Source organism: Pleurodeles waltl, chromosome 4_1 (assembly GCF_031143425.1).
Source record: "Pleurodeles waltl isolate 20211129_DDA chromosome 4_1, aPleWal1.hap1.20221129, whole genome shotgun sequence".
NCBI lineage: Eukaryota > Metazoa > Chordata > Amphibia > Caudata > Salamandridae > Pleurodeles > Pleurodeles waltl.
Window position 1 is genome coordinate 189667043 of NC_090442.1, and position 27905 is coordinate 189694947.

Below are 27905 nucleotides of genomic sequence, written 5' to 3' on the forward strand. Positions count from 1 at the left end.
TGTGTCCCCCTTCTGGAACTTTTAAGCAGCTCTAGTGGTGGGTCTCAAGGGGGTGCCAGCTCATTACACGGGCATGGGCCCTATCTGGAACTTCTAGAGATGCCTTTGAAGTGAGCTGCCATCTTCCCAGTGATTTAATGCTTCTCAGAGTTTACACCCTTTGAGTGATTAATCAATTTCTCATGCATCGCTTTTAATACAAGAGCACAAAATGAAAGGATGACTTTTGTTTGTCTCCCAGTGAACATCGATTTTGTAGTACATAATATATTTGAAGTGTGACAAACATGAATAATACAATCATTATTTTTAATGCAGGCCTGCATTTTGGGCATAAAAAATAGGACAGTAACATACATTTTGAAATTTAGCACCTTGTTCTCATTGAGATGCTGGCATTGTAGGTGTCACTTTAGGGTGACGCGCTAAATTGAGTTGGTACACACTCCCTAGCATTGCTTTCTATCACACACTGCGCCTGTGCAGTTAACCTCATTAATCTATTCATGAATTACTCTAGGAATGCCTTTCCCAGCCTTTTTCTTGTGATTGCTCTTTGTCTGATATACAAGTGAGGCATTGTTAAAGAAAGTGAATACCACCACGCAAGCCTCACTGCCGTTAGATGTTAGGCTGAAATCCTCCTTGTAGTCACTTCAACTCCCCTCGCCCTTTTTCATCACTCCCGAATGTGCCTTTGCACTTGTGAGAAACATCAGGTTCCAGAAGAAGTAAGTGGCTAATTCTAAAAGGCATATTGTACTGAAGCAGTGTGCACCAGGAGCTTGTTGTATAGTGCTGCAAATGAGCGTGGAGGATAAATGCAGCGTTGTGGGGAAGGAAAGACTGCGTAATGCAAGAATAGATTGAAATTAGACTACAAGGATCACTCCACCGCCTTGACTTTTTAAAAAAAAATATTTTTTTTTATTTTGCTTCTACAGGAAAGTTCTACTGCAAACCTCACTACTGCTACAGACTGTCTGGTTATGGCCAGCGGAAGAGACCAGCTGCACCGTCTCAACTAGGAAAGGTAACAAACTGTGCTTTTATACAGATTAGTGTGTTTTGTAGTTTCACAGGAGAGTAAAACATGAGATGTTTATTTCATTCCTTTTGTTGAGCAGCATTCCTAACCTTTCATATAACAGTCCCTAATGGTGTGCACAAAGCTGGCTCATTTGAGGACTTTCACTTGAAATAAATCTGGAAACTGCTCTGCTCTTGGTTATCTAAAGCATTTGAGAATAACTATGAATTTCATTGGCTCCCTGTTCAGGGCATTGCTAAGCTTTAAACGTGCAGCTAGCTAGTCTGCATAACAAACATTCTTTTGTACATTGTTTTCTTCAAAAGTTATGTGCCTAGGAATAACGCATCACAATGTACATCATAATAGCGGATCTGTAATGCACACCTTCTAATAGTGCATACAATTAGTATTGATTTCATACAAGCCACTAAACAAGTATTCTTACTAGCTTGGGAGACCCTCAAACCAGAGATGTAGGTAAAATGACTTTTATGCATTACATAGACACTGAGGCCAGTATTCTTCTGTTTTTTAATAGACAGGCATTTATGTGATTAGCATTATTACAAAGCTTTTACAGTGGATAGACTTACACTTGCTCAAGACTAGCCACTTACAAAGTGTTCTTTAGTCTGTTACTCCTACTTTCCCTAGTAGCTGCTTCTGAATGTGCCTTCATTTTACAGTGTGTCTATGATAATTTTATGAACTTATATTAATATTGTTGGCTGTAGAACCAGACAATCGGAGTTCTTATCCTGGCTTAAATCATGTTCAAATAATGGGAAAAGTATGTAAACATACTTAGTGTTTGTGTTCAGTGCAACATACTTTCTATTCTAGGATTTTCTCTTACCTGCCACATTTTGTTTGTATTTTCAGTATTGGTTGCTAGCACAGCTCACTGCGAAATGTACACTGAAAGAGTGCCTTAAAAAATTGACTGGTGGTACACAGGATCCAGCGGTTCGTGAGAGGTCATGTTACCTTCCAGTTCTGTTTGCCCCTTAGACAAGTGAGATACCAGACTGAGACCTTCGTATTTCTTAAACTATTTCTTTTTTGTCCAGTTTTACAGTTTCTGCCTTCTTTTGGGATGTATGCAGAACTTGCCAAATATGATCGTCGTCCTTCCATTCTATGAGAGATTTCTTCTGTGCTGCCACTAGGAGCAATGTATATATCTCATTCCTTAGCTTCTTTCTGAATGTGCTCTGAGCTCTGCCAACCCGCTTGGTACCGCTTTTAGGGAGAATAGATGTTTACTTTCTATTCATGGAATCTGGAACCACTAGCATTAATTGGTTGGTTCCGCTGTAGGCAACATCTAGCATTTCTACCCAGTTGTCTCTGGTATTAAAGAGTAGATAAATTCTACCTGGTTTAAGATCAGTCTTGAAAAAACATTTTGGTAATAGTTAATATTGTCACCTTAGTTTTGGTCTAATCCTTGTGGTCATTTTTCATTTCCATCAACACTGAAATGAGTTTAGGAGTAGAAATAGATGCTCAACTTACTAGGACTGGCCAAGTCTCCAGTGTTGTCCGCTCTTGCCTTTACCTTTGATCTCAAACTACAAATCCTACATGGAAAGCAGCGTTCGTATGAGATCCAATTTGAGGCTTCTTTTATTTCCTTGAGGGAGGGAGGTGCCTGGCTCCCACTTGACCCCCAACCCTCCACCTGACTCTTCTCCCTCTCTCTCCCCCCCTCCCCCCCCCCAAACAAAAAAATAATTAATTAATCCATGCCTCATCAGCACGATTAGTGCTGTAGTCTCCTGATCTTTCTAGCCCATGCCTGCCACTAGGATGGAGGGCTTCAAAAAGGGCTTTTTTTTTTTTCATTAACCCTAACACCAAACTTTACCTTATCTGTCGCACTAATATACAGAGCTCCAACTATAACATAGGCTTTCCTAAAGCTATAATATATGTGCTAGCACCTTATCGGATTAGAGTGCCTTACTTTAGAATCCTGGTGGTTTTCAAATAAAGTATAGCTGTTAGCTCAGATGCCCCGGCCTACCTCCTTCTAGAGGAGTTGTCTTTGTCTCACGCAGTTAGTAACTCTTGCTACTCATTCAGCAGGCCGTACATAGGTTTTCTTAATTAGTGAAAAGGAAATCTTAACATGTGAAACTCTGCAACCATTAGTCTGGTTGGAATACGTATCCATCTTTTCCTCCATTGCACTATTTACTAGAGAAAGTAAGAATACTGCAATCAAATGCCATTTGCACCAGAATAAAGACAGCAAATTTAATTATTTTCTGGCAACTAACCAACCAGCACTAATGGGCATAGTAACTAAGGATTGGACACATTTTCAAATCTGAATTATTTCAGCCATAGATAATATAGCCCCTCGTAAAATCAATAAAGAATCAGTCACAAACCGGACGTCTCCATGGTACACTCCTAGTCTATTGGCCTTAAAGAGACTACTTCACCAGTTTGAATGGAAATAAGATTTTAGCCTGGCTAACTTGAATAAAGAAGCATATATGACTAGTATAAAATCCTATCACAAGGACATAAAATCAGCTAAATCCTCATTCTATACAACCAGGATTGGGACTGAAACACTCTTTTTAGGCTATCTTTAATATGTTCAAATCAATCACTCATCTGGATGTGGCTAGTTCAAAGGTTAGCCACTTGCATGCCAGGTGTGACACACTGGCATCCTATTTTAAAGAATAGATCACATTTATTCCAGGACTCTTTTCAGGCTTCTAATGTAGCAGCCGAATCTGTTAAGAGACAGAGGGTTCTTAAGTGAATTTCCCCTATTTCTATTTTAGAGATGTTCAATTTATTGAGTAATTATTCCTCTGGCTCTCATGCTGATTCTTGCCTCCCCCCCACCCCTCTCCTCTATTCTTACACTGGATACCCCCACTTGAGTACCCACACTTTGTGCACTATTACATTTTGTCATTACTTCAGCTCCTGTACCTGATCTATGGAAAGTGGCCATCGTAATCCCATCCTGAAAAAGGCAAACACAGACCCAACAATCCCTGCAAAGTTTAGACTCATTTCACTACTACCAGTCCCTGTCAAAATGCTGGAAATGCCTAATAACTGTGTTAACCCAGTTCCTAGTATAGTGCAACTTTCTGAATACTTCACAATTTGGTGTTCATCCGGCTCATAGCAGTAAATTAATTCTCTTCACTGTCTAGGAACGCCTAAAAAATATCCTGGATAATGGACGGCACTGCTGCTCTTATATTCCTTGCCTTATCAGCGGCCTTTAACAGTGTGTCTCATAAGAATCGTCATCCATAATCTCATCTCTAATTTTCTCACCAATAAGCATCAAGCCATCAGACTCCCTACCTATTATTGAAACGGTCCTGCTGAGTTGTGGGGTGCCACAGGTCCTGCACTTTTCAATATTTACATGGCTCCCCTGTCAAAAGTTATCCCGGGCTTTGGTCTTGAAGTTTTGCCTTATGCACACAATACCCAACTGATTATATCTCTGATCAATGATGAGTTTCTCTCAACAAAGCATTAAGCAGTGCCTCTTACCGGTACTCTTGGACGAGTGAGAACCACCTTGAAATGAGTTCAGATAAAACTATGGTCCTTAACATGGGCCCTGGCCAGCAACCATGGGACAGTGACTGGTAGCAGCACAAAGGTAGCTCACCTCTCTCCCCTATGGAGGTTGTCTTCAATCAAGATGTCACGTTTGATGCCCAACTCTAGTAAACATCAGATCCAGACTACTAACTACCACATGTTTGGTATACTAAGAACTCTTCGTAAAATTCCAACATATCTTTCTCTTTCAGCTTAGGAAAACTGTAAATATTGCCTTAACTTCACGGTTAGATTACTCAAACTCTCTATATTTAAATCAACCCAAAACTGGCTCCAGCTAATGCAAAATTCAGTGGTAAGGTTACTGCTTAATATTCATAGATACTGCTTGGTATCTATCAGACTGAAAGATCTGCATTGGCCACCGTTAGTCAGCATGATTCAGTTTAAAACTCTATCACACATCTATAGAACTGTATTAAATCGGCTCCTTACAGTCTTAATAAACTCTTCTTTCTATGTTCCAGCTAGGTCCTTGTGCTAATTCTTTCACTATACGATCTCTCAGATATTGCTGTCCTAGGTGTGGCAAAAGCACTGCTGCAGTGATGGGCTAAATTATAGAACAACTTTCCTCTCACTCTGCTCCACATACGATTGGCTGCTATTTTTGGAAAGTCTTGGATCCCTGTTTTTCGAATAAACTGTACAGCTTGATACTATTTTTATACCATTATCTCTTTCAGGTTCTTGGTCTTCAGTTTTTTGGTAAAGGTTTCAGTGCTTAGACCCTATTTTCTTTAGCATTTGTTGTGCTCTGCACATTAATTATTTCATATTCACCCTTCATTTACATAAAATAAACGTATTAATCTCGTCTGAACACCACCGGACAGAAGGACAGCAAGTGCAGCCTTGATTGTTGCATGATTATTGTATTGATTTGCAATAGGCTTTAATAAGTAACAGCGTCAACCTCACTGCTTAAAGGTGATTCCAGATTGAGCAGCTCAGCTGACGATGTCAGCCAAACCTATTCTGTCACAACTCTACCGGCTTCCAATTCAGGCCAGTTTAGAACTTTGTCTAGTTCATAAATGTATTTCTGGTACTGTTCCTTATTTCCTGTCTGTAAAAACTATGGCAATACCATTCCCTATGGTCAGATCGACCATGTCTGTTTACAATATATTTGTTTTTCACAGTCATGCATGGGAGGCGGTTTTTTCTGAGCTTTAGCCCCAGTTATGGAACACATTGCATTTAGGAATGGATGCCCCCTGCTTTTTCAGTACCTGTCTTCCCCAGACTGGAGAAATGTGGTGTTATAATTGCAGAAGCATCTGCCAATGGGAGGAAATTCCTAGTTCCTGTTTATTACCTTATACGGTAAGAGAACACATGGCAGATGATGTGTTTCAGGTTGACTGCGATCAAGTAGGCTCTATTTTGTGCATTAGACGATATTTAAAATAGTTCAAAGCAGGCCTTGCATCTAACTGGAAAACGAATACTTCCACCATCTCTCTGGTTGCAGAGCAGGACTTGTGCTGTGTTCACCCCCAAACTTCAGTCATCCATGTCCTTTCTGAGCTTTCTGATGGAAGTTAGAGTTCGGAAAGGGCGACTTGGCCACAGGTTTGCTGAAATTATTGCGTCCTGGAGCTTATCTGATGGATGATTCTTCCTGCTGTCTCCTCACTGTATGAATCTCTCCAGCCCCAAAACGTTGCATAGCTCTTGAGTGCAGGTAGGTGGCACTGTGTCTCAACCTTTGGTGCTTCGCCTGATACCACATCACAGAGCCCTATATGGCTCCATCCCAGCACTCTTACTTAAGTTCCTTTCATTAAATCTTACTCCTTTGCCCCCTTTGAAGTCAATCCAGGGTTGCTATCTGCTGAAATTTTATTGTGTGCCTTTGTGAAAATGGGCACCTGAATAGGTTGGTTCCTCCAGAAGACTTTTCTTTCTCATAATGTTCCTCCTGGTCATTGAAGGCTAGCTGGTTGGCAGGCCCATTTCTCAATTTCAGCCTCGATTGATGTCTTAAGATAGGTTTACTTTTTTTTGACAGCCTAGTGCTGGATTGTGGCTGCTTTCTGGCTCCTCCCTCTGCGCAAGCTTTCCTGGCCTCTAATGCGGACCCTACTGAAATGGCAGCTTTCACCCATTCGTTCTTGCCTATGTTCTGACCTCCTCTGACTCCTCCTTGTGTGAGATCAGGCCCAAGGCGCCGACAACATCTTCACTAGGATCTCTGCTGGTGGCTACTACTCTGATGCTGATTGTCCCTGTCTATACTCCTGATGCTGTTCTAACCAAGACAGCAGATTTGTTGCTGCTGTGAAGGCCTTTCTGGTTTTTCCTGCCACAACATCTGAACCAGCAGCATGTACAACACTGTTTATGAATCCAGTTTTGAGTTACCAAGGGCTGGAACAGTTTTCGCCTAGGTGAAGCACATGGGGATCACCAGACTTGACGTTTCTGCTGATCTTGTAGAAACTGCAGATAAGGTTTCATGTTGAGAAGGGTAGTCGTGAGATTGAACATCCTTCTCTCTCTTTCTGACTTTGATGAATGTTCTAAATTAGGTCTCCAGACTGCCGGTGTCATCAATACTTATTGAGATTTACTATATTCTCCCTCAGTGGTTCCTTCTTCGGCATTCTTACTTTTAAGGTGGTCCTGTGCAGGGAGGATGAAGTCCAACATTTGCCTTTGCCAGTGGCAGAGAGAAAGTCTACTGCTACTGACAAAAATCCTCTAGGACATTAATCCACATTGGGACTCATTTTCTTCAGTTGAGGCCTTCCTAGACCTTATTTTGTTGTATGGTTAAGCTAGACTCCACCACGTTGTCCACTTCCAGGGGGCTTCAAAATTGTTAATCTGTAATCCCTTTGCTTTAAATTTGGTATTTCTGGCTCCTCCTTGCTCCAAAAAGAGTGCCAATGTTTTTTTCCTTCTGCTGCATCTCACACAGCGTCACAGTGAATCAAGACAATGTGAAATAAATGTTTTCATATCGTTCATACAAGAACACATGCCTGTTGTTGCCTTACTCCCATGATCTTTGACATATTTTACAAAGGTGTTTCCACTTATATTCGACCAAGTGAGAGGCCACACAGGTAAAGTGTTTCATGAACGATTTGAGGCTGCCAAACAAATTGCTGTACAGCATTGAAACCATGCATTCAGTGGTCAGGTTTATAGTTTCCTTTGTGACCATTGGAAGAAACAGTTGGATGAACTGTAATTGTCTTCCTGGAGATGCCTGAACAAACCTGCTGGATATCCTTTTAATGGTTCCTACTACTTCAGCAAAAAATACTTACTTGTCCTTAGAATCAAGGAGGTGGCTAGATCAACCACGGCAGTGGTCTTCCTCCTGTGCAGCCTCTCCTGCCATACCTCTTTAATAAATCATTGTAGAAGTCAATATGTCCTATTGGAAAGAAGGCTGCTGAGGACCTTTTAGTTCCTATGCTTAACTCTGTTTTTCAGTTCATCTGCCAGCCATGACGCATCCTGTGGCAGAGGTCCTAGCTCTCTGAGTTCGATTCAATGGAGTGCGCTTCACAGTTGGAGAATTCATAGACAGTTCTTTGCAAAACTACCCTCACTCGTGTTTCTTTAGCCCTAAAGTCTAGGTTTTCCCTAATGCACCCTGTGGAATGAGTTTCATTCCTCCCTCCGCTAGACCCTTGGATGAAATTTGTTCTGTTTTTGATGACTTTGGAAGTTCTGCCATTTGCTATGACATCAGCATCTCATATCTTCTCATAGATGGTTGTTGATGGTAGTTCCTATATCCTGTTATGTTTCCAGTGTGTGTGGGAGTGGCTTGATATAGCACTGGGATTTTGATTGTAAAGCGTTGTCAGCTATGCTTCATCTGATCAATTAGCAGAACACAAGGGCAGAAAGGCATGTTTTGGAGGAGGTTCAGCCTATGCTTTTACAGATCATTTTCTTGCCTTCGCGAAAGTGTCATCACCTTTGTACGTTTGCCATTGTCTTACTGTGGGACCTCTGGTAGATATTGCCTTTTGGGTGGTTTCCTGCTTTCTCAAACCTTTCTGCTTCCTCAGGTCTCTTTGTGGGGAGAAAGCTTCATCATATTACAGGGCGGTGGTGTTAATTGTGACAAGTGCAGCTCGGGAGTGGGACTGGCATACTTTTATGTTACTTATATGCATTCTTGACTTCCACTTCACCTTCTTTTGATCTCTGCAGGAATTCCTTCTTGTTAAGAGGCTTTGGACATGGCTGATTGAGACAACCTGTGCTAATGTACTTTACTCTTAGGGTGATGAATGTTCTCTTGTCTTCCTGCTGCCCTTCTGTTAGTGTTTCACACTAGCGGGACATGTTTTGTTTAGTTTCAGCATCTTTTTCAAATTTTTGAGTAATTTCTATTGTCCGTTAAATACACCACACTTAAGCAAAGTGGTGATAAAATAAATCTTTCTGGCCCAGAAAGTAAGATTCCAAGATAAAGGTGCTAAAACTAATCGATTGATAGTACAGTAAGGAAATCATGATGTTTGATGGCATGTATGGCTGTAAATACAGATGCTCTGCATACTTCTGCCATCTAGTTTTGAGTCTGGATGTGTGCAAGTTGTTTTTTTTTCTCCAGTCACGAGGTAAAGTGACCCCACTCTCTGTGATATTGTGCATGGGCATTTACTCAGTTTCTCCTTTCTTTCTGCTGTTGGTTCAAACATGCTCTTCGGTGCTCCAGTTCAAGACCACTTTTGGGCTTTCTCCGGGCTGTTGTTAACCTCTATGCTCATCGGTATTGTTTTTGTTCACGCTCAACCTCTCACCTTTTGAAAGTAGAAGAAAATTGTCAGCTGTCAATTTGACACTCCACTCGTGGCCTTCGGGCCTTGCCTGTTCAGACCTTTCTCATCTCATCAGATTCGATCTGCAGTGCGCTACTAATGGAACGGACTCCATTTTGGGTCTGTCCCAGCTGCCACGGTAAATTCCAGCATGCCGACCTCCATCAGTTTTGTAATGTCTGTCTCCCGACCAAGACAAGGAGAGTTGTGAGGCTTGTCGATCTTTTTGGTCGAAGAAAACATAGTGGGATCATCGGGCACGTCTGAAAGAAATGCAGCGCAAAGAACTGGAGGAGACCCCCGACATCTTCGGTCAACATTATGTCAAATAGGGGGAAGAACTACACGAGGCTTCAGTAGCCGAGGAAGAGGGTTTTTCCACGCCAGACTCTGAATCAGACTCTGAAACAGAGCTCAGCATGCAGATAAAGTATCTTCCTTCAGGACAGTGAGCAGTGAGTACTCATGACTCTGTCCAGCCCACCAAAAGACATTTGGTACTGACCGAAAATACGGCTTATGGGCCTCCACTGCCAACTGGCCTTTATTGGTGCCAACCCTTTGCTTAAGGATGCACAGCCCTTGGGCCCGGCACCGAAAGCCAAGCCGAATCCTTCTGCTGCCATACCAAACCTATCACTCTCCGTACCGAGCCAACCATCTGTCTCCTTGGTTCCCAGCACCCCGGCTCTGACCACTCCGGCACCAAAACAAAAATCTGCTTTGGCACCGAAAGTTTTCACTTTGGTTCTGGAACCCATCACACAGACTATGACCAAAAGGCTCGATCAGAAGCAAAAGAAGGTCCAATGGTCAAATTCTGGCAAAGGTAGTGAAGCGGATGCCTAATCCATCAAAGTGACAGCTTTCATTCGAGGAGGTCATCGATTTGCCTCAACCTCTTAAAAAGACGAAAATGGACCTTGCCACCAGTGCAATAGAATCTCCTTTGCCTGCTTCTCCTCCATCTTCACCACATGCTTTACCTCCCTCACAACCTTAACCTCTTTAACCACCTCACTCGCTCACTGATATAATTCATGTCACTCCAAAAGGCTCCCCATAATATTACACAGGGGTCCAAAAAAAAGGGGAGATACCTGGCTCAACCATCTCCAGATCCTTGGGACACTTACCACAATAACGCCCCAGGAGATACCGACCCAGACCTTTACCCAGCTAAGCCATCGCCCCCAGATGATGCCACATCATTCTAGGAACACATAGCTAGGGCATCTGCATATCATCAGGTTCTGTTACACAATGACCCTAAAGAGCATGATTCCCTCTTTGAGACTTTCTTCCACCACTAGGGCATACCAATACCTGCCCATGTTAAGAGGGATGTCCTATCACGGAGAGGAGATCTTTAAAGATCCGATATGCACCCGACTTATTACACCAGGGGTGGACAAAAAATATAAAGCAACACCTTCAGATCCTCCTTACATTAGGGCCCACTTCCCTGCAGACTCCCTAATAGTATCTAATGCTCGCACAAGGGTTAATTCCCAAACAGCAGCAGATGCCCCTCCAACAGATAGTCTAAACTTATTGATGCATCAGGTAAAAGGGTTGCAGTACAGGCAGCCAATCATTGGCGATTTGTCAACACACAAAGGCTTTTGGCAAGATATGACAGCCCATTGGGATGAAATGGAGGAGCTCCCCCAACATCTCCGTTAAGCGTACAAGAAAAAAGTTAAACAATTTGTTCAAGAGGGCAAACTGATCTCCAACAGCTCGATCAGATGTGCTCTTGATGCAGCTGACACAGCTGCCAGAGGCATAAACTCAAGTATACTATTGTGTAGATACGCCTGGCTGTGCATATCTGATTTTAATCCAGAAGTACAGCAGACGCTTCTAAATACCCCTTTTGACCAGCATCTCTTTGGTCCCCAGTTGGAATAAACTTTAGAGAAAACGGCACAAGTTGCAAAATCCATAGGGGCACCTCAAACTTCTACTCCTCGTGGCTCATTTCAATGACCCACGTACAAACAGGGAGCCAAAGCATCATCAGATGCCTCTACCCCCTTTAGGGAACAACATCAAACCTCCTCCTAAGGGGGATATTACACAGGTTCATATAGAGGAAACAACTCCAAGGGGTCGTGGAAAGGGGGTCTCTACTTGTGCCACCCCTTCCACCTCCAAACAGTGACTCTCTTCTCCCCCCCCCCCCCCCCCCCCCCCCCAAACATTTAACATCTGTTGGGATGTCTACAGCATTTCTTCCTCGCTTGGAAAACCATAACAGACCAGTGTGTGTTGTACATTATCCAACAAGGTTATTGTCTGGAGCTCATCGGAATACCTCCAAACATCCCACTGTGGAAACACAAACTTTCCGTAGAACATTTACATTTGCTAAAACAAGAAGTACAGGCTCTCCTTCACAAAGAAGTCATAGAGCCCGGTCCTTATTCATCAGAAAGGCACAGGGGTGTACTTCCTATACTTTTTAATTCCCAAAAAGGATGGATCACTTTGGCCTATTTTAGACCTCTGGCCTCTAAATCGTTAGGTACTATCAGAACACTTTCATGTGGTAACTCTCCAAGATGTGATCCCTCTGCTACCGCAGAGCGACTTTGTCTGCACTAGACTTAATAGACTCTTACTTTCACATCCCGATCCATTTAGCTCACCACAAATACCTCAGGTTTCTTATTCAGGGAAACATTACCAGTTCAAGGTGCTCCCATTCGGGGTCACTACTGCACTTTGTGTCTTTTTGAAATGTTTGTTAGTACTTGCAGCACATCTACGCAGAGTATTCTGTTTTCCCATACCTGGACGACTGGCTCATCAAGTCCAGTACACTTCCCTTATGTCTGCAACACACACAGACCACGCTTCACCTTCATCCGTTGTGGTTTACCATCAACATACGGAAATCACACCTCCAACCTTCAGATACAGCTGTATCTAGGGGCTATCCTCAACACACATCTTGGGCTAGCCTACCCAAATGTAGTCCGGATTCAGAACACCAAAACCCTGCTGCAGCAGATTCATCCTAATCAACGAACACGCTCTCTACAGTTATCACGCCTATCTCAGAAGATTTGGTGTTGGGCAATGTGACACCACATTCACCTGTTAGTGAAACACCTTCCAGGGACAAACAACAATTTGTCCGACCTCCTCAGCAGGATGCAGCAACAAGTCCATGAATGTAAACTCCACTACAGAGTCCTCTTTCCATATTTTCACTGGTGGGGGTTTCCACACATTGATCTATTTGAAACTGCAGACAATGCAAAATACCCAAACTTCATCTCCAGGCTCCCACACCCACTATTCAAGGGTGATGCTCTGTGGATGAACTGGTCAGGGATATTTGCTTACACTTTTCTGCCTCTCTCTCTTTTTCTGTTAGTGATTCGGAAGCTCAGGCAGACATCTCTCACCCTTATTCTAGTAGCTCCCACTTGGGCACGACAACCATGGTTCACCACACTACTTGAGCTCTGGTTAGTGCCACAAAAAGTAACTTCCCCTCTCCATCCAGACCTTTTTAACTCAGAACCATGGGGAAGTCGGGCATCCACATCCAAAAGAACTCAACCTTGCGATTTGGCTCCTGAAGTAATAGAATTTGGATACTTCAATATTCCCTCCTCCTATCCCCCCGACCCCCTGAAAAAAAAAACAGAATGCATGACTGTTCTCAAGGAGGCACGTAAACCCACAACCAGTGTGTGTTATGCCTCTAAGTGGAAAAGATTTGTTTTCTACAGCCGTGACAAACACATTGATCCTTTTAATGCAACTGTTCAAAATATTCTCTGCTGTCTGCTTCATTTGCAGCCTTGTGGCCTAGCGTACACCTCAATATACGTCTGCATCTTGCTGCAGTAGCTGCCTACCTGCAAAATAGACAGCACTCATAGTTTAAAATACACCTTTTTAAAGCATTTATGGAAGGCCTTAAAAGAGTAAATGCACCCAGAGTTCCCTGTGCACCTGCTTGGAATATCAATATTGTACTTACCAGAGTTATGGGGGCCACCATTTTAACTATTGCATAACTGGCCTCTTCAGTTCCTGTTATGGAAAATAGACTTTTTAATAGCAATCACTTCACTAAGATGTGTCGGTGACCTCGAGGCGCTAACCATGTTAAAACCTTTTTTCAAATACACAGAGATAGGATAGTCCTTCGCTCGATCCCAAAATTCCCAAAGGTAGTTTCCGCATTTCACCTAAACAAATCTGTTAAATTGCTGGTTTTCTTTCTACCACCTGATTCAGTTGCAGAAAGGGCCCTGCACACGCTGATGTAAAAAATCTTTAATGTACCATCTTGACAGAACTAAAGAGTTCTGTAAAACCATGCAACTTTGTTTCTTTTTCGCCCCGTTACACAGTGGAGGCCATATTTAAATCAGGCATTTCATGATGGATAATTAAATGCATTCAGACTTGTTACGCCAAAGCTGAAAGAAATTTGCCCACACCTCCTAGAGCACACTCCTCTCGTAAGATAGGAGCGTTCATGGCTGTCCTGGGCAATATATCAATAACTGAAATCTGCAAAGCAGCCACAACTCCACACACTTTAACTAAACATTATTGTGTGAATATATAACATGCCAATAAGCAAATGTAGGACAGGTAGTGCTTCTTACACTTTTTAAACAACTGCAGCACCCACAGGTTAACCACTGCTTTCTGGAGGGCACTGCTTTACAGTCCATGCAGAGCATGTGTATCTGCAGCCTCACATGCCATCGAACGGAAAATGTTACTTACACTTTAATCATCTGTTTGTGACATGTAGTGTTGTAGATTCACATGCGTCTGAACTCCTTCCCAGGCACCTGTGGCTGTTGCAGTATCCTTTTATAGTTTCAAATGCATGGACATATCTTTCTAACATTTTACTCGCACTCCATTCTCACCCGACTGCGGGAAAACAGTTGAACAAGGGAGTGGAAGCAGATGCGCAGTATCACCGAGAGGAACGGTCACTTTACCTCGGGACTCCAGAAGCTTCTTTGAAGAAAAACAACTTGCACACATCCAGACTCAGCACTAGATGGCAGAAGTACACACCTTGCCTCCATTCCAACGTACCCAGTTCCAGTATGTTATAGTTCAAACAAAAATCTTTCTACGAGGCCTTGCTCGTTGGTTTAATCACCTTTTTCTGATCAGCCTGACAATTATGATGGAGATTTGCCCACTACGGTATGATGATGACATTTACGTGGACTTGCAAGAGGCCAGTGTTTTGGATATCTCCCCAGACACAGGGTTGATGTTGCCCATTGGATCGCCTATGGAGAAGAACACAGCATTTATTGTGATGATTGAAGGTGCCGCTGAGGTCACTGACCTACAGCTTCCTTCAGTGGAAGTTGGGATTAATGTACTTAAGGACATTTTACACCCTGGGCCAGCTTTGTCTGAGCCCTTACTCCTATTTAATGAATCCCTGTCTGAGACCCTCACCGGGACAGCAGTGAACAGACTGGTGGCCAGGCGGCATAGATCTGCAGCAGGAGACCCAGACATTCGTACGCAGCACTTGACTCCAGAGAGTTTTGTGGCCGTAGCTTTAACCACTAAGGTTAAACTTAATGCGTTCCCGACTAACCATCCGGACAGACAATCAAAAATGGTTTAGTCTTTCAGAAAGGGGATGTTCTCCAGCAGCATGGCATTGAGCTCAGTCAATATGGTCTGCCTATTAAGCTGTTATACGCACAAACTTTTGAGCATGGCTAGCGAGCGCTTGCCAGCAGCCCTGGGTGAATTTTGGGCTTCATCACATCCGACAGATGGGTCCTCCAGGTCGCCAAGTAGGGCTCTGCTGTACCATTCCTTTCCGACCCACCTCAACGTCCTCCTTCATCCGAGAGGCTTTCAAACAAACACCTGTTTTCTTGCTGAAAGAAGTGCAGGCTGTATTGGCCAAAGGGGCTCTCAAGAGGGTGCAAGCTTTCTGAAATAGGGATGGGTTTCTACTCCCACTATTTCCTTGTGCTGAAAAAAAAATCAAGGCATTTGTCCTGTTTTAGATCTTTGCTCTTAGAATGTCTTCCTCCTGAAGGACAAATTGAAAATGTTCACTTTGGCTCAATTTCTGTCTGCCCTAAATCCAGGTGATTGGATGGTTGCCTTAGACCTGCAGGATGCATATGTTTTGTGCATATCCTGCAGTCCATCAGACTCCATGTGGTTCGGGTCATCCAGGTGCGTTTTCAGGTTGCCCTGCTCCACTTCGGGCTTAACTTTGCCCTTCTGGTGTTCCTGAAAGGTGATGTTTGATGCTAATCTTTTGTGGTTGGACATACCAGTTTCCCCCTTACTCAATAACTGGGTGCTCCAACCAGACTCTCCACAGTCCGTCGTAGACCACCTCCAAACGACTGTAAACTTCCTAACATAATTGGGGTCTTGATCAACAAGCCGAAGTTGCACCTTACTCCTTCTCAGAGCCTTCCCTTTATTGGAGCCATTCAGGACCTTTCCTCCACCGAAACGAGTCCAGGACATTTGGGCAATGATTCAGATGTTTCTGCCTCAGGCCTGGATCTTGGTGAGATTCGTTGGACTGTTGACTGCATCTATCCTGCGTATGCACTTCTACAGGTGACATATACAGGAGGACCTGAAGTCTTGGTGGGATCTTCACAAGGGAAACCTGTGTTAATTTAGCCAGGATTTAAAGGAGAATGCACAAGATTGGCAGTAGTGACTGCTAAACTTCAGTCTGACCTGCGGCAGACTCCTCTTCCTTCTACATCCATAACTGATGGTAGTAACAGATGCATCCCTTCTGATTTGGGCAGTTATCTGAGAGAGGAAGAGATCAGATGCATTGCTGAAAACTTCACATAAATCTGTTGAAGCTAAGAGCCATCCGCCTGGCGTTGAAGGCCTTCCTGCCATTCATCAATAGAAGGCTGGTTCAGGTTCTCCTGGACAACACCACTGCTATGTGATACTACCGCAAGCAGGGCAGATTGGGGTCCTGGGCCCTGTGCTCAGAGACACTGCACCTCTTGAGCTGGTTGAAGGCTCTCTAATTGTGAATTACCTGAGTAGATCAGGCTGGATTCGCTCAGCTGGCGACACCGGGTGGATCATGAATCTGGTGGTTTCCTGTGGTGGCGCTTGGCAACTTCTGTCAATGGAGATAGCCCTGTGCTGATATTTTCACCATAATCAAATGTGCAGTGTCAAGACCTCTGCACTTGAGAAGTTCCCTAGATCTGGCTCTCTTTCTCTCCCTCTCTATCTCCTAGAAGCGATCATGCAACTGTGTAGCATCAGACTCCTCTGCCCCTTTTCTCAGCCTCTCCAACCGTGAGCTCTGAAGAAGAGCAGGAAACACCGGACCCAAGTCATCCTAGTGGCTCTGGATCAGGCCATGAGAGTATGGCATTCAGAACTTTGGGCATGATTATTTGATCAGGCTGCTTCTGTGAGAAGATCTTCTTTTGCAGCAGCAGTGTAGGATTCTGCACCCAAATCTGCACAAACTACACCTCCATGCATGGAGATTGTGTGGCAGCAGTTAACTGCGTTGGGTCAGCTTCCTAAGGTTGTGGATGTCATCCTCACATGTTTTTCTACTGTCAGTGTTCTCTAGGTGCAGGGACGTATTTGTTGCCTGGTGTGATGTCCAGAATAAAGTCACCCCCTTGAAAGCCAAACTGTTGGTTGTTTGTTTTTTGCAATATTTTTTGTTTCATTTCTTGCCCAGAAAGGCACTGTTTAAATCACCTGGGAATGGGAAGGTTATTTAAAACCTAATATTAGTCATTCTTTTCATGTTCAGCCAAAAAACCTTTTTATTCATCCAGGTTTTTGTGGCAGCCAGGCAGTGGCCACTGGCTGCGAAATATTGGCTTTCTAGGTTGATGTAAACAAAATTTGAGTGTGGTGGGCAAGCGTTTGAAATTTCAGACCAAATGATGAGATTACATTGGCTACAGTTCCCATGTAAATGTTGTTTCATTTTTATAGGAAGAAACATTGACATGAGCTTTTCATTGAATGCTAAAATCAATGTCCAAGCGGGTAAGGAGTATCATGACCGATTAGGTCATAGCCACAGAAAGGTCTAAAAGTACTAGTGCTTTTTTGTGTCCTTTGTCACGGATACTGAGTAAATGTTTCCTGAGATGAAGGATTGCAATTTCTGAGCCATGGTTTTGTCTGAAGCCAGATTGTGGTAAAACAAAAGCTTGTTTCTAGGACGTTTATCAGCTGAGAGAAGTCATCAGATTTGATCATTTTGGCCAGGAGTGGCTGAGAGCTGCTGGGCCTGTAGTTCTCCAGTAAAGTGGTATCTTACCCATTTTGTTCAGTAAGCAGGTACAATAACTTTTTTATGTTTTCGGGGTATAGTCCTCACTTTAGAGAGGCATTCATCACTTGAGAAATTACTTCAAGGGTGGTGAAGAACAATTGTTAGGCTTGAGGTAAGGGGATTATTAATAAACCCCAAGCAGTGGAGTTTACTGAAAAGATCTATGATACTTACAGCTGCTATGAGGACAAAGTAGAGAGTGGGATGAGTATGTTTGTTAGTTTGCTGGTGGGATTGTTCAGTGAAGAAGGGTTAGGCAGCTACTATTTACGGTGGGTAGGCAGATACTATTTACGTTCTGCTGAAATCCTTCAAATTGTGAGCAAAGTGTCCATCAAAGTTATCGCATTGCTCCTAGAAAGATATAAACTCAGTTGATGTTTGCAGACAGGAGAGATCTTTCTAAATTTTTAAAAGTTCTTTAGTGGAGTTCCTGTTTATAATAACAAAAAACAGAGGTAAAAAGTGTTAGTACTGTCTTGTTTATGCTAGATCCCTGTCTTGGGTCAAATCTGAAGTAGTACTCTGAACCTGAATATGTAGATATTAAAGCACTTCTTAACGATAATTTAGTAATTTAAAAGCACATTGTGTTAATACGGGACTGTGTACACTCTTAGGTACTCCTTGTCAAAGTATTATAATGCCTTGATTTTAGCTACCTGAATTTGTTCTGCATTAGCCTGTTATAGTAAGAATGTTGGTGGCTACTCTAATTATATTGTTTTGGGTAGGGGTTGGACTGAAGGATGCATCCTCCTTTTTAAGTGCCATTAAGTTTATCATTGAGTTCAGATTTCTCTTGTAGAAATTCATAGTTTGATTTTCTTTTACTGAATACAGCTGTAGAAGGGCCCCTAACTGTCACATTATTCTTTTGTTGCTGCAGTTCTCTACAGTTTATAGAAGGTATGTGGTTAGTAACAAGTGGGATAGTTTGGTGTGAGGAGTTGTGTGACCTCATAAAGTACCCTCCAAGTACTTATGTTACATAGTTGATACTTATTTTTGAATGACTTCATGTATGTATGTTGGTTATGTAGTGTGAATTTAGAAAGCAACTGAGCATGCTACATAGAAATATGGTTTAATAATTCAGTTGTGTGCATGAATGGGTTGGAAGACCGGATCTCTTGCCTATAACCTTATTTTCATATGGTTTCCAGGCACTTTTCCTTGCTTCTCGCATGAGTACCAAAAAAACTGGGATCCCTACTTGGACTATAATAAAATCTTATGCCTCCTTTCACGTTTATCCTGCTCCCTTACCTCCCCCAAAATAAAGTAGTATATGAACTTTTTGGCATCTCTTCCCCTAACTTTTACCGAATTGCCTATTCCACGCAGGTATAAAAAGAAAATGCCTCTATACCCACCACCTTCCTAAATTAATTACCCCATTTACAAAAAAAAGTACAGGGCCCAAAATTCGGCCCCTGCCTGCCTCTTTCTCTCAGAATGCACTGCTTTCACCTTTATTCAGAGAGCGGGAACAGCCATCCTTCTGAGTAGGAGTCCTGATTAACAGTTTTTTAATAACATGAACACCAACCCTCCTTTTTCACTCTACAGTCTTTCTGAAGTGGTTAAACATCACTTCCCTCTGTTCTGTAGAGACCTGCAGGAAGGCTGTGGTGTTTTTATCTGTTATTCTGAGGAGCTTGTAGTGATTTGAGTGGGAAAGCTGAGAAACTGCTTCACGAGGCACGGAGAAAGCTGCTGTATTTCCCTTACTTTATCTAGTACGAGCAGTGGTAATGTGACTACACTGCTTGCTGCTGAGTTGTAATCTCAGTTTAAAACAATTTGGGGTGTACAATACTATTTCAGCACTTTAGTGAATACCCGAATGCAGTATCTGCCATTGTCTCCTGTTGGAATATAGCATGGACTTCTCCAGCCTTGGATCTTTCATATATTCTCATGATCGACTAATTCCCCATCACTAGGTTGGGAACTCCCAGTATATTTAAATAGCAGTAAATAATGCTAAAATAGCTGTTGACATTACTAATGGTGTGTGTTTAACAGCACAATTACCGCATGTGAAACAACCCAAACTTCAGTAAATGATGTAGAAGTGCTGAGCTCTCCTACTCCCATTAGAGGCTGTGGAATCCCAAATAATAAAGGCACAGCAACCCAAATGTAATTCTCGCTACATCATTTAACAGCTGCAAGGAGCCAAGTACCAAAGCGGACCTAAAGCAAAGCAACAGTTTGAGACATACATGTGATATTATCGTTTGTTATACCTTACATTTACACTAATGTTACAGACAGCTCAAGTTCACTCAGAAGCATCAGGCGTGTGCAGTTCTGTATGCTCATTCTTATTGACTGTCACAAAATGAAACCTGTGTCAAAATAAATTCACAAGAATTGCCGGAATTCTACTGTGTGCGGTGTGTGAAGAGGTCCCAGAGAAAAGGACTGCTTTAACTTCTCAGTGACCTTATGCTGTTACTCTCCTATTCTACCCTGGAATTGAACCAGCTTCGTCTTCAGCTTTCACACAGATTTTTTTTTTTTAGGGTAAATTTCTAAGAAAGGTGAATTTTTCTGGCCCAGGGAGACCTTTCCTATGTCGCCAACTATCATCTCGACTGAGAGAGAAATAAAATCTCTCTTCAAATCCTGCCTTGCCTGTAGACAGAAAAATAAGTAAACTGGTGGCTCAATGAGTAATGTAATTATTGCCTTTCTTCACTGTCCAAGGATTCACACTGCAGCATTTGTAAAATCTTTCCATCAGAGTCTCTGAAGGAGAGGTGGTTAGCACTATATTTACTGAAGAAAAAGAAGTCTCCTATAAGTGTTGTGTTATTGATGACCTTGAAGAAATCTTCATTGATGGCCGAGCCTTTTCGACTACAGCGCCTTAGGCCTCAAGACCGTAGTCATTGACCAGAAAAGGATTTCTCCTTCCTTCTATGGCCACTCATTTACCATTGATTGCAAATCCTTGAATGATGCCTCCAGCCCGTCAAGTGATGTTTTTCAACACCAGCTACCTTTTCACCCATAAAGGTTATGGTAAGCCTACCCACTCAAGAATCTAAGTTGGAGGCAGGGCTCTGCTTCACACATGCCTCTGAAGCGGCCTACAGACCTACGCAGTCAGATGTATTTCATCCCTGAGTTGGAGGCCTAAGATGAAGTGGAAGCCCACCAGGATCGTGACTATCAGCCACAGACGTTTGTTGCTGACAAGGCCCGGTCAGTCTTATGGAGCTCATTGTTACTATAAGAAACAAGAGGTGCATGCCAGCTTTGCAGCAGATTGCTTCCTTAACAGCCTGCTGTCTAACCTTTGCCTGCCTTCTGCCCAGACCTTACCTACTCTTTCTCCACCTCCATGAAATTCTCATTTACCAGTTTCACCAGCTCCTCCACCTTCAATTGCTACGGACATACCTCCCCCACAACCACTGATCCCGTCAACACCTCAGGACAATGGGGATGAAGACTAATCAGATTCAGAGTATTCACATTTGAAAGAAGCTGAACTCCCACAGGGAGAGAATGAAGGCATTGATGAATGAGACAACTGTCTTACCCAAGGATGGGGAGAAGTCCATCCGGAATGGAGAAGAGGGCTAAAAGATTCAATCTCAGAATGACTTTGCTGGGGCAGCAGTGCTTCCTTTGTGACTTTAAAACAACTGCCCTGTAAATCCATAATGGATATACCCATTCTGGACTTTTTCTGGGTATAAGACCTAAAATTAATGAGGACGCTTGCTACAGTTCCAGCTGTACTACCCTGTTTACAAAAGATGTACAGGGCTCAAGATTCAGCCCCTGCCTCCCTTGTTGGCCATCTGAAGCCAGATTCCTTTTTCTGGCAATGTCCCAGCACAGATCAAAGTACCCAATCACACCATCATCAGCAGCTCCTGACCGAGACAGCTGGCTGATTGATAATTTGGGTGGTTTAGGTAATTTGATGGCAACTTAAATGAGCCACAAATGCTTTAGCAATATTACGCTGTTACAACTAACAGATTTGGCTTGACATATTGCCACTGATCAACTTCATCCCTGAAGACAAGTCATAAGGCAGTCATCTTGGAGGTAGCACTATTATTTGCAGCAATGGATGAGTCCAGTACAGGCTTCTGTCAGATGGCAGGGGCATCTGTTTTGAGAAGGCAGGGATAGCGAGGTCTACAACTTTCTGTCCAGAGTTCAAGAGCAAAGATTCTAGTAATGCAATTTGACGGACTCAACTGGTTTGGCAAACACACATTGATTCCCTCAAAATATTAAGACCGATATGGCAAAATCCTTTGTAGTCTGCAGTATCTACATCCCAGCTTAGCTACTTTTCGTGGTTCACGAAGATCCCAGTCTCATAGGTGGTGTTTCAGTCGTTACAGAGGTCAAGGCCGACCATATTATCTCCTATGACAGCGTGGAGACAACCAGGGTTATATACATACATCAGGAACTTAAGACAAGGGTGTGGACGGAGGAGGAGCGTCTGTTTCGCTCCCAGGGCAGTATGACACTTCACAGCTGCTCCATACCATCTCCATCACAGCATGTTGAGCGAATTTTCCTTTTCATCCTCACATGGAAGTCTATAACATTGGACCAACAGGTGCAGCAGATTGTTCACTCAGGACATTCATTACTATTTGTACAGAAACCACTGTCCGCCCACCCAAGAAGGTCTCTTCCTCCTCAAGGGCACAATACAGGCTATCCTAATATCTCGGATAAACCAGGGACTTTATTCCAGGTTTTTTCTTTTCTTTATAAATAGGATGATTGGACAGAGGAGGCTTATTCTAGAACTTAAGGAGTTGAAAACGTTCCTGAAAATCTCTCTACATGGTAATGCTCCAGGAAACTGATGCATCCATGGAAGGCTGGGGAGCACACACGCAGGAACTTTCTAGCAGAGGTCTCTTGTCAGGTGCTCACTATCAATATTCTGAAGCATACCATTCTATCTGGCCTTCAATTGTTCCTCCCAAGGCTGGCAGGTCAAGCAGTCGTAATTATGATGGACAACACAACATCGATGTTTTACAGTGCTAGGCATGGAGGAACGAAGTCCTGAACTTTGTTGGAACAAGCATGGTTGCTATGAAACTGTCAGTCGACATCGCCATCCAACATCTACCAGGACACCAAAATGATCAGGCAAGCACACTCAGTCAAACATTAGCAGGCTGCCATGAGTGGGAGTGTGCAGTTGAACACTATCAAACTGCCACAAGTGGGAGCGCAGGCATCAAGTGGCTTATGTCTTCACATTGGGTTACCCTACACTACACTTGTTTGCCACCCGGAGCAAAAGAGAGTGCTTTTTCGATAAAATGCTCAACATCTTTGCATACACCTTACCTCTGTTTCCCCGATCCTCAGATTGAGGAAGGCAAATGGGGATCGGTATACCGTGATTATCACTTCCCAAGCCAGGCCACACCAGTACTGGTTTAGCCAGCTCCGGAAACTTTACATACTTCCTGTGAGAACATTGAAAATGTGCTCCACAGAGGTGCAACTCTCTAAAGTTGACAGCATAGCGCTTGACCACTTTGAGTTTGGTCATTTGGATCTGCTGGTGAAATGCAGGTACATCCTAATGCAGACTCGAGCACCTGCAGCCGTGAAGACATAAAACGCCAAGCTTGTCTCATGCAAGGCAAAGGATTCTACTGTCCATACAGTGCTACTAGATACTTCCAACCTTGATGTTGGTCCTAAATAATGAGTCCATGTAGAGGCAGTATCAAGGTTTAGAACATTCTCAAAAAGAATCCGTTTTATGAGGGCATTTCCTCTTGTACTATGGCACCATGTGGTGCCCTGGGAGCTCAACACTGTCTTGAGTCCTTTTATTCTGCCTCCCTTCGAGCACATCTAACTTTTAGCTCTAGCAGATGGCAGGTGTCTTGGCGCTTACATCTGTAGGAGAAAAGCACGCATGTAATGTGAAAGAATACCTTCACCGCTTAACAAGGGGGAAAAAGTCCTTTTATGAACCCACCCTAAATTCATGCCTAAGGTCCCCAATGACTTTCATTTGAATGAGCTTGTCATTCAATGCTTATTTTCCAAAATCCCCCAATGTCAGCTGAAAAATATTTGCGCACTCTAAATGTTTGTAGTTGCATTAGATTTTACAGGGGCAATACACAAAAACGTGTTAATCGGTCCAACTGTTTGTGTCTGTCAGCCAACCAGGAAGGGGCTGATACCTGCCCAAACAGCGAATAGCACTTTGGTTGTTAGCTTGCATCAGCTTCTTCCACAGCACAGCGACGCGTCCACTCCAGGGGAGAGCAAGAACGTATCCCACCAGAAGTATGATGACTAGTGCTGCACTGTATGCTGTTGTGCCTTTGCAAGGCATCTGCCATGCAGCAACCTGAAAGAACAGGTGCACATTCATCAAGCACTACTGCCCGGATGTGAATGCAGCAGACGACTCATCAGTGGGGAAGGCAGTCCTCTGCAAGCTGCTTTAATAAAGGTGAGCATGGTTCCTGCTTTATTCTAGCTACTATGTACTGGTTACAAGTCTGGTTCAAACATGTTAATATTTGAAAGATCTAATGCTGGAGAAGAAATGAGTTAATTACATGCAACTCCAGTTCTCCAGCATTGGTATTTTCATATATTCACGTGACCCTTCCTCCTCTCTGGTCAAAATCGTAAATATTTATTAAGTACTTTACTTACACTGCTGCTAGAAATATGAGCCATGTTGGCCTCTAGGGGGAGTAAGAGTGCTTAGCATGGTCACGTTGGCTATTGAGGTCTACCAACATGGTCTGACCATTGCACTGAACACCTCCCAGTTTCCTGTCATCCTGAGACTGGCATGTTAGTGCAGAGTAGGCAGGAGTGTGCAGTCGTTACGAGTGGTGGACACTAATGTATCTAGATGCTGCCTTGGCAGAGGGTGATAGAAACATTAGCTACCAGTTTGCAGCATTGTTTTCTGTGGATTCCGGACACTGGTATTTGCTATACAGGCATCACTTGGAATCTCTGATGCGAACCTGGACGTGATAGTTTTCACTATTTTTATATGTACTTATATGTTCGATGGCATGTGTAGCTGCAGATACACATGCTGTGCACAGTCCGCCATCTGGTGTTGGGCTCGGAGTGTTACAAATTGTTTTTCTTCGAAGAAGTCTTTTCGAGTCACGAGACCGAGGGACTCCTCCCATTTCGACTCCATTGCGCATGGGCGTCGACTCCATCTTAGATTGTTTTTTTTCCGCCATCGGGTTCGGACGTGTTCCTTTTCGCTCCGTGTTTCGGGTCGGAAAGTTAGTTAGAATCTCGGATATCACAAAAGACAGCAATGAAGTTTCTTGTCCACATTTGCATCCGTTAAGGTTTTTTAATCGTTAAGTTGGCAAATTTGATGATGATTTGAATACATTAATTCTGGGATAGTTAATTTACAGAATCTGATTTCAATTTCTTTAAATGTATTCTTTAATCCAATTGGCAGTATTTCTAGTATTTTGCATGTGGCTTTTCTACTGTTAGGTGAATCGGTGTGTTCCCTTTCCCTTTGTTCCCATACTGGCCCTCTCACACTTTCAGCTGTGCTACTTTGGTTAGAGCTTAAAGTTTTCCAGAGTACTCGAAAAAGCAATCTGTGCACAACTACGGAATTTCATCGAGGCCAACAGCTCCCTGGACAGCTCCCAGTCCGTCTTCCGCAGCAATCACAGCATGGAGGCAGCACTCCTGGCAGCCACCGATGACATCAGATTACTCCTAGACTGCGGCCACACTGCAGCACTCATACTCCTTGACCTCTCAGCAGCATTCGATACGGTCTCCCACAGCACTCTGCACACCAGACTCCACAACATAGGAATACACGGAAGAGCCCCGAATGGATCCACTTTTTCCTCTCCGGGAGGACGCAGAGGGTCAGACTCCTGCCCTACACTTTCAGACCCACAGGAGTCAACTGCGTAGTTGCCCAAGGATCCCTACTGAGTCCCACAGTGTTCAACGTATACATGGCCCTTCTTTCTGCCATCATCAGACGTCACGGTATGAACATAGTATTGTATGCTGATGACAGACAACTCATCATTTCCCCCACCGAAGATCCGGACCTAGCCAAAAGGAACTTTCACTCAGGAATGGAAGCCGTCGCCACCTGGATGAGAAAAAGCTGCCTCACGCTCAACTCCGACAAGACAGAGCTCATCTTCGGAAACGCCACCTCAGCTTGGGATGACTCTTGGTGGCCCACATCCCTCAGTGCTCCCCTTCCTCCCCCCCCCCTCCTACCTGCACTGACCGAACACGGGCACAACTTAGGACTCATCCTCAACGCCTCCCTATCCGTGACCCGCCAGATAATCTGTCGCCTCCTCATGCTGGCACACACTCCACAAACTTCGGAGATCTTCAGATGGATCCCAGCAGACTGTCGCAGGACAGTCACCCATGCCTTAGTCACTAGCAAGCTCGGCTACAGCAACGCCCTCTACGACGGCACCTGAACTAGGAACATCAGAAAAGTCAACTCGTCCAGAACGCCGCCAGACTTATTTTGGACCTCCCTCGCCGAGAAAACCTGAGGTCCCTCCACGGGCTACCGGTCGAGAAGTAAATCACCTTCAAGCTTCTCACCCACGCGTACAAGGCCACACAGAACGCAGGACCAGCCTACCTGAACCACCGCATCTCCCTCCACACCCCTAACAGATCACTCCGCTCCGCCCAGATGGCCCTGGCCACCGTCCCTCGCATTCGCAAAACCACTGCCGGAGGACGATCTTTCACCCTCACTGCAGCAAAGAGCTGGAACAACCTCCCCCTGCACCTCAGACAAAGCACGTTGTACAAAAACGAACTGCTTTGTGCAGTAGAGGCCCTTCGCCAAAGGAGACACTATTCACCTCAGTAGTGCCTGTTTACATTTCCAGTTGGTTGCAGTAGCCAACATGTTTCTCAGTGCTTGTTTCATCAGGGTGATGGCAATAACAAATGAAGAAAACAGAATCATCATTTGTGAGTGAGAAATTGGTGCACATAAACATTTTTAATGTATATGATATTGTGAGGTTAAACCAATAAGAATCTCAGAATGAATATTGTCCTTCGAAAGTACTTGATCATATTTAACCAATCTTTTTTGGTCAGCGCCCGAGAACCTATATGTAAACTCTTGTACATAACTTAGAATGGGAACAAGAATGGGACTGCAGGATACTAACACGCATTGATGAAATCATCACTTGAATGAATACCTCCTTTGAACATAGATATCTATACCTAACTGATCGTCCTAGTTAACATCCAAGTACTTAAATGCAAACTCCTGTGTTTACCTCTAAGGCTTAGAGTCAGGAAAGTGGACGGGACAACTAAATATTTCAGCAAACACTGAATTCTTTGTTACTACAGTTGGGTAACAAACATAAAACAAATTTGAAATTTGTCGAATGCTTTTTTTTCCAGAATCTTAAAGACCAGATAAGTTCTTTGATGTAAATGTTTTTGGATCTGTAATGATTCCATGTCCCCCACAGGCATGTTGTTTCACATGATCCCTCTACCCATTTCCCTCCCACTCTCCACTGTAAATGATTGTCCCTATGCTGTGCCCGTGTTCTACCCCTTTCCTGTTGTCCCTTCTGTTTCCTCTTCTGCACTGCTGTTGAACCCCTAGTATGTATTGTGCTCATTTGCTTCGTAGCCGTTTAAGTTAAACTCCAATTACTAATTACATCCAAACATGTGGTCAAATCGCAGCTTCTATTCTCGAATTTTCGAGTGATGTTTAGTTGGTTTACTTGGGCCCAAACATACATGACACATTACATTTGTTGAATAGTCTTTTTGGCAGGTTGACAATAATTTCAAGCGTGAAGCAGTCACTGGAGTTGTACGGTAATAATGAAGCCTGCCTTTTATCAAGTACAAAGTGTGTATTCTGCTCTCCTAAGGGATGGTTATTAGTTTTATGTTACTGCCTTTCAATTTCTGTTGACACAATGTTTTTTTTTGTTTTGTTTTTTGTCCACAGGAGAACAAGGGGCCTTTGAAGGATCCAATGGCCACTGAAGAAACTGGCCGAAAAATCACCATTACTGCCTCTGCAGATCGAAGCCCAGGT

The 27905-nt window shown here is 43.5% G+C and overlaps 1 protein-coding gene across 21 annotated transcripts in view; it reads left to right on the top strand.

The window, feature by feature from the left end:
* The window catches only part of MICAL3 (microtubule associated monooxygenase, calponin and LIM domain containing 3), a 1349174-nt gene that overhangs the window by 675373 nt on the left and 645896 nt on the right, over positions 1 to 27905 (top strand). For all 21 annotated transcript variants that reach the window (XM_069228050.1, XM_069228034.1, XM_069228049.1 and 18 more), the window contains 2 exons: positions 945 to 1033; positions 27816 to 27903. In XM_069228050.1, coding sequence (XP_069084151.1) covers positions 945 to 1033; positions 27816 to 27903 — 177 coding nt within the window. The remainder of the gene's footprint in view (positions 1 to 944; positions 1034 to 27815; positions 27904 to 27905) is intronic.